This window comes from Sapajus apella, unplaced genomic scaffold (assembly GCF_009761245.1).
Source record: "Sapajus apella isolate SASKATOON/1434 unplaced genomic scaffold, GSC_monkey_1.0 scaffold106, whole genome shotgun sequence".
In the NCBI taxonomy this organism is placed as follows: Eukaryota; Metazoa; Chordata; class Mammalia; order Primates; family Cebidae; genus Sapajus; species Sapajus apella.
The window spans coordinates 3,840,981-3,861,263 of NW_022437046.1; the positions used below are offsets into that span (position 1 = coordinate 3,840,981).

At 42.4% G+C, this 20,283-nt stretch overlaps 1 protein-coding gene across 1 annotated transcript; it reads left to right on the forward strand.

The window, feature by feature from the left end:
* The first annotated feature begins 853 nt into the window (after positions 1–853).
* Positions 854–18,923, forward strand: NEU3 (neuraminidase 3). The gene is given in 6 exon segments (XM_032259074.1): positions 854–1,187; positions 1,189–1,267; positions 1,269–1,437; positions 1,440–1,754; positions 6,788–6,999; positions 13,793–18,923. Coding segments are annotated over 6 exon segments (1,884 nt in total). The 5' UTR covers positions 854–1,158; the 3' UTR covers positions 14,873–18,923.
* The last annotated feature ends 1,360 nt before the right edge of the window (positions 18,924–20,283 follow it).

The following is a 20,283-nucleotide window of genomic DNA, read 5'->3' on the forward strand; positions in this document are numbered from 1 at the left end:
AGCTTTTAGTAGCTATTGATAATTGCTGTCTAGATTAATTATGTCATTAAAGGTTACAAAATGATAAAATTCTATCATTCATTTGGCATTTGTCAGTTAATTGTTTTATAAAGGATAACTTTTCCCCATCAGCTATTTAGTTGCCCTGAAATACGGTTTGTACAGGAGAGGCAGAATACAAAGCTGCTTTTAGGTGACCAAAGTGACTTTTTTCTCCATATGTCAACATGAACTTTCTTTGCAGTCCTTGTTCTTTTTGATGTTCAAATTTTTCCATATTTGGCCAGTGGGATCACCTTCAAATTGACTCTGATCTTCTTTTGACATGACCTGAAATAGTCTTTTATTGCTTTGTTGCTTTTGTTAAGACAATATATTCTAGGCTAATCTTATACATTTTCTTCTCTGTACCCAAAATTAGCCATTTTCCCATGGATCCCTGGTTCCTTTGGGGACAAAATAGTATTTTAAGACCCATTATTTGGGCTTACTGCTACTGAGTTGGTCTGTGGTTTAGGCCTTATTTTATTTTTTAAGAAAAATACATCAGGTTGTATTGAGGTTGGTTCCTATGTTCTTTCAAATAACCCTCATCATTTTGTGAATTCTTTATGGCACCACGATGTTCCAGATTCATATTCTATGTTCCCTGCCTCAGCACAGGATTTTTTTTTTTTAATGAGAAAAATATCACGAATTCAAATTTACAGAAGCTTTACATTTTTACGTCTTCCAAGTTAGCAGTCTGTCTTTCCTTTTATTGGCGTTTGTAAAATTTCTTCTTTTTAAAATTTTTATATTTTAGAGACAGGGTCTCTCTCTGTCACCAAGGCTGGAGTGCAGTGGTGCAATCACAGCTCACCACAGCCTCTAACTCCAGGGCTCAGGGCATCCTCCCAAAGTGCTGAGATTGCAGGCATGAGCCACCAGGCTCAGCCTATTTCCTTTATGTTGTACTTAGTCCCAGATAAAAAGTGACCTTAGATCAGTCCTTTCCTCTTTCGTTGGGGAGAGGGGGGCTTAGACTCCAGTACGGTGAAACAGAAGAATGGACTCTGTGCTATGTGACAAATATATGTATGTAAATGTGTGTTACACACACATAGATTATATATATGAATATATTTTCATTTTCATATTTTGCAAGGAGGGTAGCTAATGCTCTGGACCCCCAGTTCTTTCTGTACTCTCTGAGACCCGGAACCTTCGCTCAACTCTCAGGCTGTCCGGGGAAGTTTTAGGTGGTGATACCGAGCTACACACCAACACATATAAGAGATCGAGGCTATGGGACTGAAGAGAGGCAGTCGCGGTTGGGAACAGAGGTGGGTGCAGGGCTTGAGCTGAGCTGGCGAGGGTGGAGTTGGTGCGGGTCCCACGCCGTGGTGGGGACCGAACTGTGGGCAGGAGGGAGGAGCGGCGCCGAGGGGGCGGGACGGGGCGGGCTCGCGGAGGAGGCCCGCGGTTGGCCCCAACTGCCCCGGGCTGCAAGCCTGCGCCCGCCTCCTTCGTTTGCCGCTGCCTCTTTCCGGCTGTTGGCCGCTCTTCGTTTCTCGGGGCTTGTCTCCGTGTCCTCCGTCTCTGCTGTTTCTCTGTGTCTGTCTTCCTGTGTCTCCGTCTCCTCAGCCTTGGGGCCAGTGTCTCGCCCGGGCTTCGGCGAATGAGACCTGGGGACCTGCCCCCAAGTCCCATGGAAGAGCCCCCGGCGCCCAGCTCTGCCCCGACGGAGATGGAGGAGCCGGGGTCCAGTGCAGGTGAGCGGGTTTGGGAGACAGGGGAGCTCCCTGAGGAGGATTCAACTGTGGGGACAGGTCGAACAAGACCATCTGCGCTTGGGAAATCCAGACTTGGAATATTGAGACAGAGCCACCCAGTCGACTAGGATCTGACCTGGCCAGAGTATTCTTGGCTAGCCCTATTTTTTAATCGTTCTCACTGAAGCCGAACTGAAACCTCAGAATTATCATTGCAGAGATGAAAGGGAACTGAGGCCGGAAACACCCTTCTTACCAGAGGTCTGTGGGTGGCAGAAGGAGCCCTGAGCTTCAGTTCGAACTTAGGAGACCTGGGGTCTTGGTCCAGATTTTACTGTGGGGTGATGTTCAGTAAGCTTTGCCCCCATTCCGGGCCCGAGTTTTCCCATCTATACCATGAGAGGGTTTAGAGTACACACCTTCAAAGGTCTGACACGTGGTAAGTGGTCCTTAAATATTAGTTGTTAGGAGTGAATAAATGAGACAGGGAGATCTCCTTCTGGGACTCACTAGAGGCTCATTGGGTTAATTGGGGGGCTGTGGAATTACATTATTATAGTCAGAGAAGTAGACGGTTTTATTTCCGTTTTATAAGTGATGAAACTGAAGCTCAGAGGTAAAGTGACTTGCCAAGTCAAACTTCAGAGTCCATGCTACGTTATACTCTCTCCCAGTAAGAAAGCAGGGAGGACTTGATGGGAAAGTGATTATATTCAAGCAGCAATTATTTGAATTCTGTGCTTAAATGACCCCCAGAGCAGGCCCATATCTAATTCTTTAGTATCCCCATTTTCCAGGAGCTGATTTGTGTGAAATAGTTTGGGTAGCAATGCCAGAATTACCATCTGTGTTACTTAATAGTTTGGGTCGCAATGCTAGAATTACCATCTATGTTACTTCTGTCTTCAACACGATTAGCATAATTATAAAAATTAATGTCTCTAATTGTTATGGTGATAATAAAGCATAAGTGAAATTGTGAAGACATCAATATTTATAATTAAAAAACCTATTAAAACAGCACTTTAAAATTTATAAAGCACTTTTGAGTGGTTCTTCATATTGATCTGCTTAGGTAGGTATTATTATCCATAGTTTACAAGCAAGGAATCCAAGACCTAGAAGTAACCATCAAAACCTCATGCAGCAAGAAACAGAGCTGAGACATGAATCTAGCCCATGTGTCAAGTTGTGCTTCTCCTTTGGTGATTTCTCCATTTTCTCTCCCTTTCTTTTTTCTTTTCTTTTCTTTTTTTTTTGAGATGGAGTCTTGCCATGTCGCCCAAACTGGAGTGCAGTGATGCTATCTCAGTTCACTGCACCCTCTGCCTCCAGGTTTAAGTGATTCTCCTGCCTCAGCCTCCCAAATAGCTGGGATTACAGGCACATGTCACTGCACCCGGCTAATTTTTTTTTTTTTTTTTTTTTTGTATTTTTAGTAGAGACGGGGTATCACCATGTTGGCCAGGCTGGTCTCGAACATCTGACCTCAAGTGATTGGCCTGCATCAGCCTCGCGAAGTGCTGGGATTACAGGCCAGGTGTGAGCCACTGCACTCAGCCTCTTCCTTTCCTGTTGAGTCCTGTCCCACCCCATGCCTATCCTGTGCTCCGTTCTTCTTATCACTGGGAGAATTCCTGTTTAGATTTAACTAATAGTCACATGTTGACTGATGATAATGTTGGTTTAACTTGTAATGAAAGTGTTAAAAGTATGATCACTTTCAGCAGTAAAGAGGGATTTAAATGTTTTTAAGAAAGGGAGTTATAATTGTTATTACCGTCATTGTTATCTGCAGGATTCAAGGAATTAAACCAGAATATACAATAATTGGTAGTTTAGTAACTATCATATATTGTACTCATACTATGTCATAGGCTTTGTAATAGCCACTGTAATTAAGCATTTTAATTTATTTCTATCAGCTACTCTCCTGAATTGTATAGGCGAGGATCCTGAAATATAGAGAAGCTGAATAACATGCCCAAGGTCACATAGTCCTGGCCTGGTCCAAGTCCTGTGTTCTCAACCATTACACCAGCCTGGCTCAGAGACAGATTATTTGCTTAGAACAAAGCCTCACCCTCTCAGGGAGGAGAACCTAAACTGAGGGGAGAGAAGTGTGCTCTAGTATTGGGTGAGAAGATAGTCTGCCCTTGCCTATTTTTTGATTCTGCTGTTGAGAGCCTGGGACTGAAATGAAGGGAGGCTTTTCTTCTGGACTGAGCAAGGCCACTCCCCCAATTCCCCTCATGATACTGAGCCATAGTTATTTTCCCTTCTTTAAGTTAGGAACAAATGACTAAATATCCATATGCTATTGATAGAAGTTTGTCCTGATTGACACTAGGAGGCTGAGGCCAAATGCAGTGCAACTTTGCCATATAGTTCATTGCCCCAAAAGCGGCCAAAAGATTGGTCTAAAATCATCATGCCATTCCTCTGTCAAAAACTCTTGAGTGGTCTTCCATCTGTGGAATAAACACCTTAATAAGGTATCTAAGCCTCCCAGAATCTGGGCTGTGCTGACCCCTTCAGTCCCACCTCTGCCCCATCCCTTTACTCCACCTTACTGTAGTCACACTAAACTTCTGAGAGTCCCCACAACTCACTGTGTTTTCTGTCACCTATAGACTTTTCACATCCTCGTCCTCTGCCCTTCTCCTTTTCATTCTCAGTTGGCTAACCCACTGTTTATTCTAATATCCAGCTCACCCATTCATTCAATCATTCAACAAAAATTTATTGAGTGCCTATTATGTACTAGGCATGGTTCTAGGTGTCATGGTGGAGCAATAAGAAAACAGACATACTCTTGCCCTTTCTGGAGCTTCCATTTTGTAGTATGTATTAAACAAATGTAACATAGGACATATCAGAGTGTGATAAGTGGTGTGGTGAATAGAGCAGGGAAAGAGGATAGGCTGGGGCAAAGAAGTTGACAGAGAAACCTTACTGATTGGATGATGTTTGAGCAGAGCTGAAGAAGGTGAGGGAGTGTTATGCGGCTATCTGAAACAGTGTTCCAGGCAGAGCATGTGACTATATGAGGCAGGAGCTCTTTTGGCTCAATCATTATTCTCTCCAAAAATCCTTCTCTGGTGCCTTAACCTGGACAGTTGCCACTTTTCTGATTTTCTACTTGCTGTTGTGTTTATTTCTAAAGTAGCACGTGTTACATCATATTATAATTGTCCATGTGTATGTCTGTTTCTCTCACTTGGATTGGGTTTCTTGAGAGCAGAAACCTCTGATCCTTCTCTGTCTTCTCAGCACCTGTTTTAGGGCCTGACACAGAGGAGGCACCTAGAAATATTTATTGAATAAGTCGTTCTTACAGCCTGATAATACTTACAAATGATTTGTAAGATTGGGTTTGGATGACAGATGGCTGCAGGAAAAAGTAAAGGCTGGTTTTTTTTCTGTCTGGCTTGATTCCCCTTTTGGGCCTCTGAGAAGTGGAACACCTAGTTTTCTTTAATAATACTTAGAGATTCCATTGTGAACGTTATGGCAGGCTAGCCAACCTGTAAAATGGTGGATAAAATATAACAAAGCCAGCTGGGCACGGTGGCTCATGCTTGTAATCCCAGCACTTTGGGAGGCTGAGGCAGGTGGATCACCTGAGGTCAAGAGTTCGAGACCAGCCTGGCCAACATGGTGAAACCCTGTCTCTACTAAAAATGCAAAAAATTAACCAGGCGTGGTGGTGGGCACATGCAATCCCAGCCACTTGGGAGACTGAGGCAGGAGAATTGCTTGAACCCAGGAGGTAGAGGTTGCAGTGAGCTGAGCACATGCCATTGCACTCAAGCCTGGGCAACAAGAGTGAAACTCTGTCTCAAAAGAAAAAAAGAAGAAGAAAATATAACAAAGCCTTTATAGCTGAATTTGTGAGAAAGTAAGAAATCTCGAGGGACCTAGAAACTGAGAGTGAACTGAAAACCAGAGTGGTTAGCTCCTTAATCTGCCCTCAGCTATACTGTATGTCTCACCTAGAAACTTGGACTTTAATAGGCTTGTTGTTATACCAAATGAAGCTACAGGTCTGCATGGGTTAAATTCTAGTTTTTGACAGATGAATGGCATGTGAAATCCTCACATCAAACTAGGTCCCTTGAAAATCTGCACCCTGTGGAGGGTGTATACCTTCTGGTAGGGTAGACTAGTATCTTCATTCATTTTCTGTTGCTTATAACAGAATACCTGAAACTGGATAATTTATAAAGAAAATAAATTTCTTATAGTTGAGAAATCCAAGGTCCAGAGGCCACATCTGGTGAGGGCTTTCTTGCTGGTGGGGACTCTGCAGAGTCCGGAGGCGGCACAGGAGGCTGACTATGCTAGCTCAGGTCTCTAGTTTTCCTCTTATAAAGCCCCTAATGCAACTCCCATGATAACACATTAATCCATTCATCAATTCATGAGGACAGAGCCCTCATAACCCAATCACCTCTTAGAGGCCCCACCTCTCAACACTGTCATACTGGGGATTAAGTTTCAACATGAGTTTTAGAGGGAACAAATATCAAGCCAGAGCAACTAGGAAAAAAAAATATCTCCCTATTGACACAGAGAGAAGATGAAGAAGATTGCCTTTTATCTTAGGCTCTCATACAGAAAAAAAGTTTTCCCAGAAAATTCTTAACCACAGACATTCACTCATGCAGATACCCAAATGGCCTAGAAACTCCATGCCAAGAAGTTGACATTAAAAACTAGCTCAAGCTGGTAGTACCCCTGGATGCTTGGCAGAAACAAATGCAAAACCTCTCTGCTCCAAGATACATACTTGACACAGGCCACATAGGATTCCCACAGGGTCTGGAGTTAACAAAATTCTCATTTGTTAAGTGAGAATGTATATTGCTTGCTTTGTGCTATTGAGAGCATATGTTATCCTTGTATAAATAAACATTTGAATATGTCTGTGCCTCCTCTTTGCTCTCCAAACGTGAAATGATGAGGCAGAATTTATATGCGGGCCAGCATCTGGGTATAGATCCACATTGAGCTGCCTTCTATCCTTGCAGAGGTAATGGAAGAAGTGACAACATGCTCCTTCAACAGCCCTCTGTTCCAGCAGGAAGATGACGGAGGAATTACCTACCGGATCCCAGCCCTGCTCTACATACCCACCACCTACACCTTCCTGGCCTTTGCAGAGAAGCGTTCCACGAGCAGGGATGAGGATGCTCTCCACCTGGTGCTGAGGCGAGGGTTGAGGATTGGGCACTTGGTACAGGTGACTCCTCGTCCCAGATCTGAGTCTGGGCCTCAGTCTCTCTCTACAGAGCTCAGAGTTCTTCAAGATCTGAAGAACAGAGCCTTTTCTTATCAGTATAGGAAAGCTCTGTGTGGGGAGCAGAGGTGGAAAAAACAGCAAAAATAATGGCTCTCACTGAGTGCTTATTGTGTGCCAGGGGCACATTGAATCCTCACAGCCACTCTATGTCGTAGGTACTGTTGCCAGTCATATTTTACAGACAAGGAAACTGAGACTTAGGTTGCCATTTGCTCAAGGTTATATAGCTATAATACAGCAGTAGAAGCTGGCTTCAAACTCAGTCACTGACTCCAGAGACCTCCACAGTTATTTAGATTCAGCCAGCGTGTGATGTGCTTTTTATTTATATTCCCTTTAATCCTCATAAATCACCCAGGGAAGTAAGCACTGGTAGTCCAATTTTGCTGATGGACGATCCTGGTGCTCCAAGAGGTAAGTAACTTGCTCAGGACCACATTTAGCAGATGCTGGAGGGATACCAGTAACAACCATACTTATATTACTAAAAGCTTTATGTGAGACACATTTTATTATCCCCATTTTGCAGGAGGTAACCAGGACTGAGAATTAAGGTCACTTGTTTTGGCCGCACATCTAATAAGTGGCAGAACTGGAGTTGGAGCCCTTCCTCTTGAGTAAAAGAACATTTTTACTGTATTTTTAGTGAGGAAAGAATGGTTGCAGTTCTTTGGCCTGGAAGCTACAGGGTTATTTCAGACTCCAAATAGGCATACCTCAGAGATATTGTGGATTTGGTTCCAGATGACCGCAATAAAGTGACTGTCACAATAAAACAAGTCACATGAATTTTTTGGTTCCCCAGTGCATATAAAAGTTATGTTTATATATAGTGTAGTCTGTTAAGTGTGCAGTAGCATTATGTCTTTAAAAAAAGTATACACCTTAATTTAAAAATATTGCTGAAAAGTAATGATTATTTGAACCCTTGGCTAGTAAGTCTTTTTGCTGGAGTGGGTTTTGCCCTGATGTTGGTGGCTGCTGACTTATCAGGGTAGTGGTTGCTGAAGACTGGGATGACTGGGTAATTATTATTATTTTGTAGAAGATTTCCTATTCACATAAGTAATTTCTTAAAATAAGACAACAGTCTGGGCACAGAACTTTGAGAGGCCAAAGTGGGAGGATTTCTTGAGCTCAGGAGTTCAAGACCAGCCTGGGCAACATAGCAAGACTTTACCTCTAATAAAAATAAAAAACATTAGGTGGGTGTAGTGGCACACACCTGTAGTCCCAGCTACTCGGGAGGCTGACTTCAACTTGAACTCTTGACCCCAGGAATTCAAGTCTGTAGTGAGCTGTGATTGTGCCACTGCACTCCAGCCTGGAGGACAGAGCAATACCCTGTCTCCTCCCAACAAGAAATAAGACAACAATGAAGTTTGCTGAAACAGTTGACTCTTCCTTTCACAAAAGATTTATCTGTAGCATACAATGCTACAGAATTTGATAGCATTTTTCCCATAGTAGAACTTCTTTCAACATTGAAATGAATCCTCTTAAACCTTGCTGCTGCTTTATCAACTAAGTTGATGTAATATTTAAAATCCTTTGTTGACATTTTGACAGTGTTTACAGCATCTTCATCAGAAGTAGATTCCATCTCAAGAAACCACTTTCTTTCTCATCTATAAGAAGCAACTCATTTGTTCACATTTTATCATAAGATTGCAGCAATTTAGTCACATCTTTAGGCTCCACTTCTAATTCTCTTGCTGTTTCCACCATATCTGCAGTTACTTCCTCTACTGAAGTCTTGAACCCCTCAAAGTCATCCATGAGTGTCGGAATCAACTTCTCATTTTCTCTTAATGTTGATATTATGACCTCCCATGAATCATGAATTGTCTGAATGTCATCTGGACTAGTGAAATTTTTCCAGAAGGCTTTCAGTTTACTTTGACCAGATTCATCAGAGGAATCACTATCTATGGCAGCTATGGTCTATGAAATGTATTTCTTAAATAGTGAATCTTGGAAGTTGAATGACTCCTTGATCCATGGGCTGCAGAATGGCTGTTGTATTAGTGAGCATGAAAACAACATTAATCTCCTCATACATCTCCATCAGAGCTCTGGGATGACAAGGTGCGTTGTCATTGACCAGTAATATTTTGAAAGGAATCTTTTTCCTGAGCAGTAGGTCTCAACAGGTGGCTGTAAACAAAAGTGCTTCATCCAGGCTTTGTTTTTATTGTAGAGCACTGGCAGAGTAGATTTAGGATAGTTCTTGAGGGCCCTAGGATTTTTGAGTGATAAATGAGCATTGACCTGAACCCCTAGCTCAAGCAACTTTCCTGTCTTAGCCTCCCGAGTAGCTAGGACTACAGGTATACACCACTCCTGAGTAGCTAGGACTACAGATGCCCAGCCTTTTAAATTTTAACTATCGGTCTGTTTGCCTGCCTGTCTTTCTAGAGATGAGGCTGCTCTGTGTTTCCCAGGTGGGAGTGTAGTGGCTATTCACAGGCATGATCGTTGCATACTACAGCCTCAAACTCCTGGCCTCAAGCAATCTTCTTGTCTAAGCCTCCTGAGTAGCCATTACTACAGGCAGGTGCCACTGAGCCCAGCAAGCATTTTTTTATCAGACCATACTGGTTACATAACTTTACTACTCAGTAGTCACACATATTCACAAACATGTCCACTTTAACTCATTCTCTCTTTATTTCATTCTCTTATTTATTTCGTTGTAGAATCTTGAAGTTAGAAGACTCATGAGCCCAATTTCTTTCCCAATATAGAAATCTGTATTCTATTGGTAGCTACTAAAATCTTACTGGTTAACAGCATGGCTTTGGAGTCAGTCAAGACCTGCTATTTATTGACTTTGTGACCTTGGATACTTGACTCTTCTCTGTTTCATCATCTGCAACATGTAATTAAAATAGTTATTACACAGTAAGAACTCGACATTAGTCATCTTCCATTAAGGGTCTCCTTGCACAACTCTACAAATAAGCACCTGAATGCTGTGGCAGCTGTTTTTTTGTGTGTGAATGAGATGATCTCTACTTCTCTATAATTACCCACTGGTTTTGTCCTGCTTTCTGGGGCAATCTATATAGCATATAGATAAAATCTCTTTTTCAGAGAACTACTCTTAGAAGTACCTGAAAGCTGTATTCATGTCCTCTGAGCATTCTGTTTCTGAGCTAAAAAGCTTTAGTTCTTTCTGTCACTTCTTAGGACACAGCCCTGATTTGGTTTCTGGTCCCTTGAAAATTGTGATTACTGTCCTTGGGATCTAGTCTGAGATGGCAGTGTCCTTTTTTAAAGTAGGATGCTCAGAATTGAACTTAGGACTCCAAGGGTAGACTGACCAGCTCAGTAATGAGGTGAGCTATCCTATCTTGTATCCTTGTAATGCAGTTGAAGGTAAAATAGCACTTTCTTGGTAGCTGCATAGCACAGTTGACTAATGTTGAGTAGATGGTCAGCTAAAACCTCCAAGTCTTTTTCACATTCGTTGTTCTTTTTAAAGAAATTAATTGTAGTTAAATACATCTAACATAAATTTTACCATCTTAACCATTTTTAAGTGTATAGTTCAGTAGTGCCAGGAATATTCAAATTGTTGCGTAACCAATCTGCAGAACTTTTTATTTTCAAAACTGAAATTCTATGCCCATTAAATCTTCCTCCTCGGTCTCTGGCAACCACTAATCTACTTTCTTTTTCTATAAGTTTGACTACTCTAGATATGTCATATAAGTGGAATTGTATAGTGTTTGTCTTTTTGTGATGGCTGTTTCTCTTATATAATCTCCTCAAGTTTCATCCATATTGTAGCATGTATCAGAATTTCCTTCCTATTTAAGGCTGAAAAATATATCATTGTATGTATATACCATATATTTTGTTTATTTATTCTTTTTTTTTTTTTTTTTTTTGAGGCAGGGTCTCACTTTATTGCCCAGGCTGGAGTGCAGTGGCATGATCATGGCTCTGCAACCTCAAACTCCTTGACTCAAGCAATCCTCAGCCCCCTGAGTAGCTGGGACTACAAGCGCCACCACACCCAACTAATTTATTATTAATATTTTTTGTAGAGATGGGGTATCAATATGTTTCCCGGGTTCCATTCATCTCTTGATGGATACTTTGGTTGCTTTTCCCTGTTGGCTATTGTGAATAACATTGCTATGAATTAGGGTGTGAAAATATCTCTTTGAGACCTTGCTTTCAATTCTTTTGGACATAAACACAGAGTGGAATTTCTGGATCATATAGTAATTTTATATGTAATGAGAAACTGCCATACCATTTTCCATAGTGGCTGCACTATTCTATATTCCTACCAACAGTACACAACAGTTCTAGTTTTACACTTCCTCACCAACACTTATTTTCTGGTGTGTGTGTGTGCATGTGCATGTGTCTATGTGTGTGGTAGCTGTCCTAATAGGTGTGAGGGTGATACCTCATCGTGGTTTTGAGTTGCATTTCCCCATTAATTAGTGATGTTGAACATATTTTCATATGCTTCTTGGCCATTACATTTGTTCTTATTTTTCTTTTTTTTTAAGATGGAGTCTCATTCTGTTGCCTAGGCTGGAGTGCAGTGCCCTGATCTCGGCTCACTGCAACCTCTGCCTCCCAGGTTAAAGTGATTCTCCTGCCTCAACCTCCCAAGTAGCTGGGACTACAGGCAAGTGCCATCACGCCTGGCTAATTTTTTTGTATTTTTAGTAGAGATGGGGTTTCACCATTTTGGCCAGGATAGTCTTGAACTCCTGACCTCAAGTGATCCATGTGCCTAGGCCTCCCAAAGTATTGGGATTACAGGTGTGAGCCACAGCACCTAGCCTACATTTGTACTTTAATTAGTTTTACCTCTGCAAATTTTTACCCACAACTTGTTTTATCTCTGTCAAGCCTCAGCTTGTTTTGTATGTCCCATTGCTCCAGCTACTAGATCATCTTAGATTCCAAGGCTTTCATGCTTTATTTACTGTTTCTTCCACCTTCATGTCAACCATATGTTAGATATATCTAGCTCAAATTATTTTCTCCTCTTAGCCATTAAGGATGACTAAACTTCTGACTTCTCCAAAATTAGACTGCTTAATAAGTAAGCTGACTTGATCACATATCTCTGGCATGTTTAGAGTGCTCAGGGCACTCTGGTATGGAATGGACTGTCCCAGAGATCTTGAATTCACTGTGGCCTGGTTGGCAGAGAGAGAGACTCCATCTCAAACAAACAAAAGATTATGGAAATCTTTCCATATCACTATATATGGAAAAAAGATCTTCCTTTTTCTTTTTTTTACCCCATGTATTACGTGTTCATTTCACCCATCCTCTGTTGATGAATATTTGGGTTGTTTGTAGTGTTCTGCCACTTCAAGCAATGCTGCATTGGAATAATCTTATATATACTTAATTTGATGAGCAGAGATATATCTTAGGATGAATTCCCAAAATTGGGCATGATGGGAAAAGATAAATGTATTTATAATTTTGATATATGTCCTACATACAGGTTGAACCATTTGCACTTCAATCCACATATGAAAGTGTCAGTTTCTTCACATTTGCTAACATAGTATTGTCAAGCTTTATGATTTTGCTAATTTGATAGATGTAAAATGCTACGTCAATTTAGTTATTTTATTTTTTTATTTTTAGAGGTGGGGTTTTGCCATGTTGCCCAGACTGGTCTCGAACTCCTGGGCTCAAGTTATCTTAAAGTGCTGGGATTACCGCATGAGCTACTGTGCCTGGCCATTGTCGGTTTAGTTTTAATTTGTATTTCTCTTTTATAAGTGAAGTTGGACTTTTTTTTTCTCTTTCTATGAGCTGTCTGATCTTGCCCTTTGCCCATTTCTGTTGGATTCCTGGAAATTTTCTTACCAGTTTCTAGTATTTTGAAAATATATTAGGGAGATTAGACCTTTCTTTATTTGCAATATGTCTGATTAGGCATTATCTAATTTGTATCCTTATAACAACTCCTCTGTGAGGATGTTATTAAATTTTCCATTTAACTGATGAAGAAATCGAGGTAAAATAAGATTAAGTAACTTGCCCACAGTCAAAATAAATGATGAAAGGATGGTTTGAACTAGATGTCTCTGACTCTATGCTTGAGTTTTCAACAAGTTATAAATTGCCTTCCCAGTGTAGTACAGGAAGGAAAAAAACAATTTTTCCTAAATTTCTCTTTATTTGCCTAAAATTTCCTTATTTGTCTGCCTTGCTTTTCTTCCTTTTCTTCTTTCTTTCTTTCCTTTCCTTTATTTTTTATCTTTCTTTCTTGTAAAAATATTTAGCTCCTATTATGTACCAGGTGCTGGAGAGTCAATATTAGTAACTAATAGTGTAAACTCTCAAAACGCTCATAGTCTAGGAAAGGAAGACAGTCACAAAAAGTTACAATGTTATGCACTAAATATATTATAAGAGGAGAGTGAGTTTCATGGAAGGCTTTATAAAGGAAGTGACTTTTGAGTTGGGTATGGAGGATGATTTGGAAATCTAGATGAAGTGAGGAAGAGCATTCCAGACAGAGGGGACAGCTTGTACAATATTTAGCATTGTCTCTTTCCAGCTTTTTAAGTCATCCTGTAATATCTGGGAATTTAGTGAGTAGTCAGGCCTTCATGATTTTATAGATTTTAATATCATTTATTTCTTATTTAAGAAAAACACTAGTACTTTTAATGAGCTTCACGTTTTCCTATTAGTATCTCACTCCTATTCTCTCTCTCTCTTCCTTGTATAGTGGGGGCCCTTGAAGCCACTGATGGAAGCCACACTACCTGGGCATCGGACCATGAACCCCTGTCCTATATGGGAGCGGAAGAGTGGTTGTGTGTTCCTGTTCTTCATCTGTGTGCGGGGCCATGTCACGGAGCGTCAACAGATTGTGTCAGGCAGGAATGCTGCCCGTCTTTGCTTCATCTGCAGTCAGGATGCTGGATGTTCATGGAGTGAGGTGAGGGACTTGACTGAAGAGGTCATTGGCCCAGAGCTGAAGCACTGGGCTACATTTGCTGTGGGCCCGGGTCATGGCATCCAGCTGCAATCAGGGAGACTGGTCGTTCCTGCATATACCTACTACATCCCTTCCTGGTTCTTTTGTTTCCGGTTACCATGTAAAACCAGGCCTCATTCTCTGATGATCTACAGTGATGACCTAGGGGTCACATGGCACCATGGTAGACTCATTAGGCCCATGGTTACAGTAGAATGCGAAGTGGCAGAGGTGACTGGGAGGGCTGGTCACCCTGTGCTATATTGCAGTGCTCGGACACCAAACAGGTGCCGGGCAGAGGCTCTCAGCACTGACCATGGTGAAGGCTTTCAGAGACTGGCCCTGAGTCGACAGCTCTGTGAGCCCCCGCATGGTTGCCAAGGCAGTGTGGTAAGTTTCCGGCCACTGGAGATCCTGCATAGGTGCCAGGACTCTAGTAGCAAAGATGCATCCACCATTCAGCAGAGCTCTCCAGGCAGTTCACTGAGGCTGGAGGAGGAAGCTGGAACACCATCAGAATCATGGCTCTTGTACTCACATCCAACAAATAGGAAACGGAGGGTTGACCTAGGTATTTACCTCAACCAGACCCCCTTGGAGGCTGCCTGCTGGTCTCGCCCCTGGATCTTGCACTGTGGGCCCTGTGGCTACTCTGATCTGGCTGCTCTGGAGGAGGAGGGCTTGTTTGGGTGTTTATTTGAATGTGGGACCAAGCAAGAGTGTGAGCAGATTGCCTTCCGCCTGTTTACACACCGGGAGATCCTAAGCCACCTGCAGGGGGACTGCACCAGCCTTGGTAGGAACCTGAGCCAATTCAAGAGCAATTAATTGACTTAGGAATCAATTTCCATAGATAGAAGTGGTAGTTACAGCCAGGTTAACAGAAGCTACTGAAGTCTACAGAGAATCAAAAAACTTAATATTCTGTTCCCTACCTTTTTTCTCTTCTCCCCCTCCAAAGAGCAAAATGAAAAATTTGCCTTAGTTACTGCAGTGGCAAGAGCACTGAACAAGGAGTTGGAAGACAAGAATGTGGTCCTGGCTCTGCCACTGGCTTGCTTTTGGACCTTGGATGTGTCACCTAAATCCTCTGGGCCTCAGGTTCCCATCTGTAAAATGAGAATATTGGTTCTAAGATTTCTCATCCTCCCATCCCTAGGAGAAGCAGAATGCCTACATGCTTCATGATCAGTAAGTCCTGGCTGCATAAAGGACTCTGATGCCAAAATGGAAATCAGAGGACTTATCTTTTCACATGAATCACCCCTCATCCAAGTGTGAGGTTACAAGCAGGTGTCATGGCAGGAAGGAAGATCAGATCTGTATGATTTGTTCCATTTTTAATAAGAAAAATATCCACACCCTTCTAATCATGCTCAGAGCTCTGTAGGCTCTCTGTCCTAGAGGATTTGAGCAAAACAGAAGAATCATGAAATCTCCTACCTCATGAAAAACTACAGCTTTGTAGTTCTGCTTACCTTCTCTTCCTCATCCAGAAAGTATCATTTTCTAGGGAGAGCAATTAGAAGTTCAATGCCAGTAGTACTGGATAATAGTGTGTATTGCTTCTGGTGGTATTACCTTGGTGAAGGATGGGCTGAAGTTCAGAATTCAGTCAGGGCCTCCCTTGTTAGGATGGTTCCTGATGGGGAAGGACATGGATTAGAACTTTAAAACAATGGACAGAATTTCCCACAGTCTCTGCCCTCGAGGAGTTTACCAGTTTATGGGGCTAGAAGGGGGAGAAATTTCAAGAAAATAAATATAGTTTTTGGGAGGGTTTGTAGATGTTGGGCTATACCTTGGGGTGATGGTAGCTGCTGATGTAATTTTTTTAGTTGCATCTTCAGTGCTCCTGGAATCATCTGTCCAAGGCTTGTTCAGGCTTCTGGATTTCCCTTAAGTTGGTTTTTCTCAGGATATTGTCCTGGCCCCAGCTACTCCTTTACCTGTGAGAAGATTTTCACCATTAGGAAGATCTCTGGACCCCCAAACCTCAGAATTAGGCCTGTTTATGTGGACCCACGGAAATCACTACTTGTGAAGTAGGGATGGCTTTTTGTCTAATGGTTTTCGTGCTGAACTTAATCCATGCTGAGTCTCTCAGATGCCACATTGGTTGTGCCTATCTTAGATTGTTTCCCCATAGCCTGTTATTGTGACAGAAATTCTGTCGTGAGAGATTTATTTTTTGGCCCTATTTTAGAAGGCTAATGCTTAAACTGGTATCAACTAAATATATTTGGTGTTGTATAATGACCATGGAAAACAAGTCTTAGTCATGAAATAATAGCCTAGGAGGCTAGGGGTTATAGTTACACTAGTTGGGTAGAGAAAATCCTGCAGGATAAAAGTGGAGATTAACTTTACCTACTTTAGCCGATTGCTTAAGTCATGGCTTAGAGTGACTTAAAAATTCCCTTCCCTTCTCCTACATTTGCCAAAGTAATCTTCCCAGTATACAATAATTTATTCACTCATGTATACATTTATCTAAATATTTCTTGAGTGCCTAATACAAGATACTTTCTACTGCCATTCCTTGGCTCAAAATCATTTGTGGGTCCCCATTGCCTATTAAAGGATATTTACATTTAGCATGACATGTAGGCCCTTCCAGCTGTTGGGTGAAATAATGCAGATACTTTCCTCTTCTTCCTTATATGAGGCCCATTGTCAGGGAAAACCTCTTTAAAGTTGGCAAGTGGAGGAATTGGGGAAAGGGAAAGGATTAAAAGGGTAGCCTCCTCCTGAGTGGTAGAAACTCCTTATTCAGCAAAGCTTTCCTGAACACTATACTGCAAGTGGATAGGAATAGGGAGGATGTCCAAGTCCTACGACCAGGGCTAAAGGATGAAAAGAATGAGAATATCGACTTCTTTAGGACTACTCAAGAAGGGAGTCAAGGCAGGGACCTTCATCCTGTGCAGTGTGACCCAGAGATGTCTAATACCAGTACTCATAAGAGGTCTATTTCTAAATTGCCCTTCGCTTAACTTCTTCCCCTGCCTCATGTTTTTTCCCTTTAATGACTAGCATCAAAACTCTTTAACTGGGGCAGGCCTCTGGGCTAGTTCAAGAATAGTAAGAAAAGGGGATTGGGAACAGGGGAAGTCCAGAATAAGGACCTGAGAGAGGAACAGAGTAGGTGATGGCAGCTGTGAAGAAAAAGAACAGATCAGAAGAATCCTGACACCTTAGGAAGAGAGAGGAAGTATCACAGACGTGAGGTCTAGGCTAGAGAGATGGTGTAGGTGGTAGCTGCTGTGAAGAAGAAATGACAACAGCCTGGAGCTGTTCCCTGAAACCTGTGGGAAGGAAGAGAGACCTGCACAGGCCAGCACTTAGCTTGTGGAAAAGGTTCTCATTCAACACTGCAACTTTTAGCTGGCTTAATTTGTCCACATTGCAGATGACCAACAAAGACAGCTATAGACACTCCAACTCTGTGCCAATTACCCAAGGCCTTCAGGGTCCTGGGACCTATTCCATGATACTGGTACTCTAACCCATTTCAGCCACCCTCAGATTAGTAGAGTGGGAAAGATAGGGCAGATGGTAACAGCTGTGAAGAAAAGAGGAAAGCGGGTGGGAGGCCTATAATCTATAGGCATGTAGAGAGGACTACCTACATAGGCTTGTGGTCCTTGGCCCTCAGGAGCTCCCATCCTGTCCCTTGGACTCTTAGAATGGATCCATCCAGCACACGTGACGTAACACTGAGAGTGCAGGAAGCATGGGTAGGGGCCTTCTGCCGACAGCCTAGTGGCTGTGTTCATGTTCTCACTCTTCACCTCAGGCCGTTGTCTGGGTACTTAATTTGGACTTGTTTCCCCCAGTCACCAGTCTCCCCTCAGTTATCCACAGGACATGAAGCAGCTTCAGCCATGGATAAGAGGCTTTTCACTCTGCCTGTTGGGTAGCCCAAAGGACCCACGAAGGTCAACCTGAGGCTGCACGGCCTCCTCCCCAGGGCAGTAGGAATTGATATCTCACTTTCTCCAGATTGGGCTTCTCATTCTTCTCCAGGAGGTCATAATTCGCCTCTCTAGTAGGCCATGCATCCGTCTCTGTGGTGCCAGAATCCAGTCAGGGCCTCCCTTTGGTCCTTACCATAGGCTGCCATGTGTTATTGTCTATGTCGTGCCCTCTAGGCCTCTGCTTGGCTGTGAACTCATTGACTGACTCCTCACTGTGTCCTTTTTACCTTGAATCACAATGGCTTATCTAAAAATATATAATTTTTTCTATCACATTCTGAATTCCCTGGAGGTAAGGACTATATCTGATTCCTCTCTTTGTCCTTTGCACCCAGAATAGGGCCTGAAACAGAGTAGCCAGGAGTAAAGATATGTTGAATGAATGAATGAGCCAACGATCCTTGGCCTTTGAAGCTAATTGAGAAGGCCAGGGGGAGTTCCACTGTAGGGAGGAGAATGTTGCATCCCTTTGTAGATTATGTGGCATTTGGAACCTGCTGAACACTTACCCTCACTGTGTATTCTCTGTTCTGACTTGCTTCCAAGTCAGTTACAGTACTTCCTGGGGATGGGCCTTTCTCTGGCTTGAGCTCCCTGGCTTTCCCAAAGATCACAGCCCAAAAGGTGCAGTGGGGAAAATTTATGGCCTATTGGAGAAGAGTGAGCAGCCTAATCAAGCCAAGCCTTGATTTGGGGTTCTCACTTCACTGGCATTTTCCCTCTGTCCCCAGTGGATTTTCTATAATTAATACTTTTCCAGGCCTCCATAGGAGATGCTGAAGCTCAGTGTGTTCTGACTGTGTCTTCGCTTTGCGATGCTGAGTGCCAGAAATACTCTATACCATAAAAAGTACCACCGTTCTTTGAAACAAGAAAAATAAAGAGCTTAATTCTGGTGACTTTTTTTTTTTTTCTTAAACTGTATGATGATGATGATGATTTTTTTTTTTTTGAGACGGAGTTTCACTCATGTTACCCAGGCTGGAGTGCAATGGCGCCATCTCGGCTCACCGCAACCTCTGCCTCCTGGGTTCAGGCAATTCTCCTGCCTCAGCCTCCTGAGTAGCTGGGATTACAGGTACACGCCACCATGCCCAGCTAATTTTTTGTATTTTTAGTAGAGACGGAGTTTCACCATGTTGACCAGGATGGTCTCGATCTCTTGACCTTGTGATCCACCCGCCTCGGCCTCCCAAAGTGCTGGGATTACAGGCTTGAGCCACCGTGCCCGGCCTGTATGATGATTATTATACTAATATCTAGTTTGTGCCCAACTTCTTTTATAAAATGAATTTGAGGCAGTTTCTTGGTTTTCATAAGAACTTTTGCTTTCAGAAAACTTTACTAATGATAATCCTTTGCACTTTTACATGTTGTTATTTGAACATAATTACCTATTAAGGGAAGCAGAGCAGGGATTTCCATGCCTGGTTATGGAGCACAATGTCATACACTAGCTTTTAAGAGGAGGAGCCAGAGGCACAGAGTCACCACTGACACCAATGCTGGTGCTTGCCACTGCATATCTTATCCTTTTTTCAAAACACCTTGAGATTATTCTCAATTTGTAGCTGAAGAGGCCACAGATATTTATTAATACCCAAATCAAGTGGAATGATAGCTTTAACTTAACTGCTGATTTTTATTTGACTTTGTTCCATTGAGATGTTTAAGGCACTACGGAATTAGGCCAAATGTTTCAGCATACCTCCTTAAGCTCTGTCAGTAGATCAGTCTGCTCTCTTAAATTCACTCTTGGAAAGCTGTCAGGCTGAGCATGGTGGTTCATACCTGCAATCCCAGCACTTTTGGAAAGCTGAATCACAGAAAAACATCCTTGGCTGGTGGAGAATGCCTCTGTCAGTAGAAACCTGAAAGAATGGAGCCAGGCAGAAACTGATAAGGGTTGAGAGGTGGCGAGAGTCCTAATAATAGCCAGTAGGGTCCTTCACTGTTGTGACCTACCAGCCTTTATTTCTTAAGCTAGTTTGAATTATATATTTATATGTCTTGCAACCAAAAGAATTTAAGTATCCATCCTCACAGAAAATTTGATTAATTGGTACCTCAACCCGTCAGTCACTACCTGGAACTGAAATACAAACCATGAGGAATTAACCTTTTTTTTTTCTAAGTTTGCATGCACTCTCTTGCCTCTATCACCTCAAGAAGCCTTTATGGAATCCCCACTTGCTCATTTCCTGGCTTGGGCATTACAGCTACCTTGATCTCCTCTCTGGTTACAGCGTGTGCAGCTTG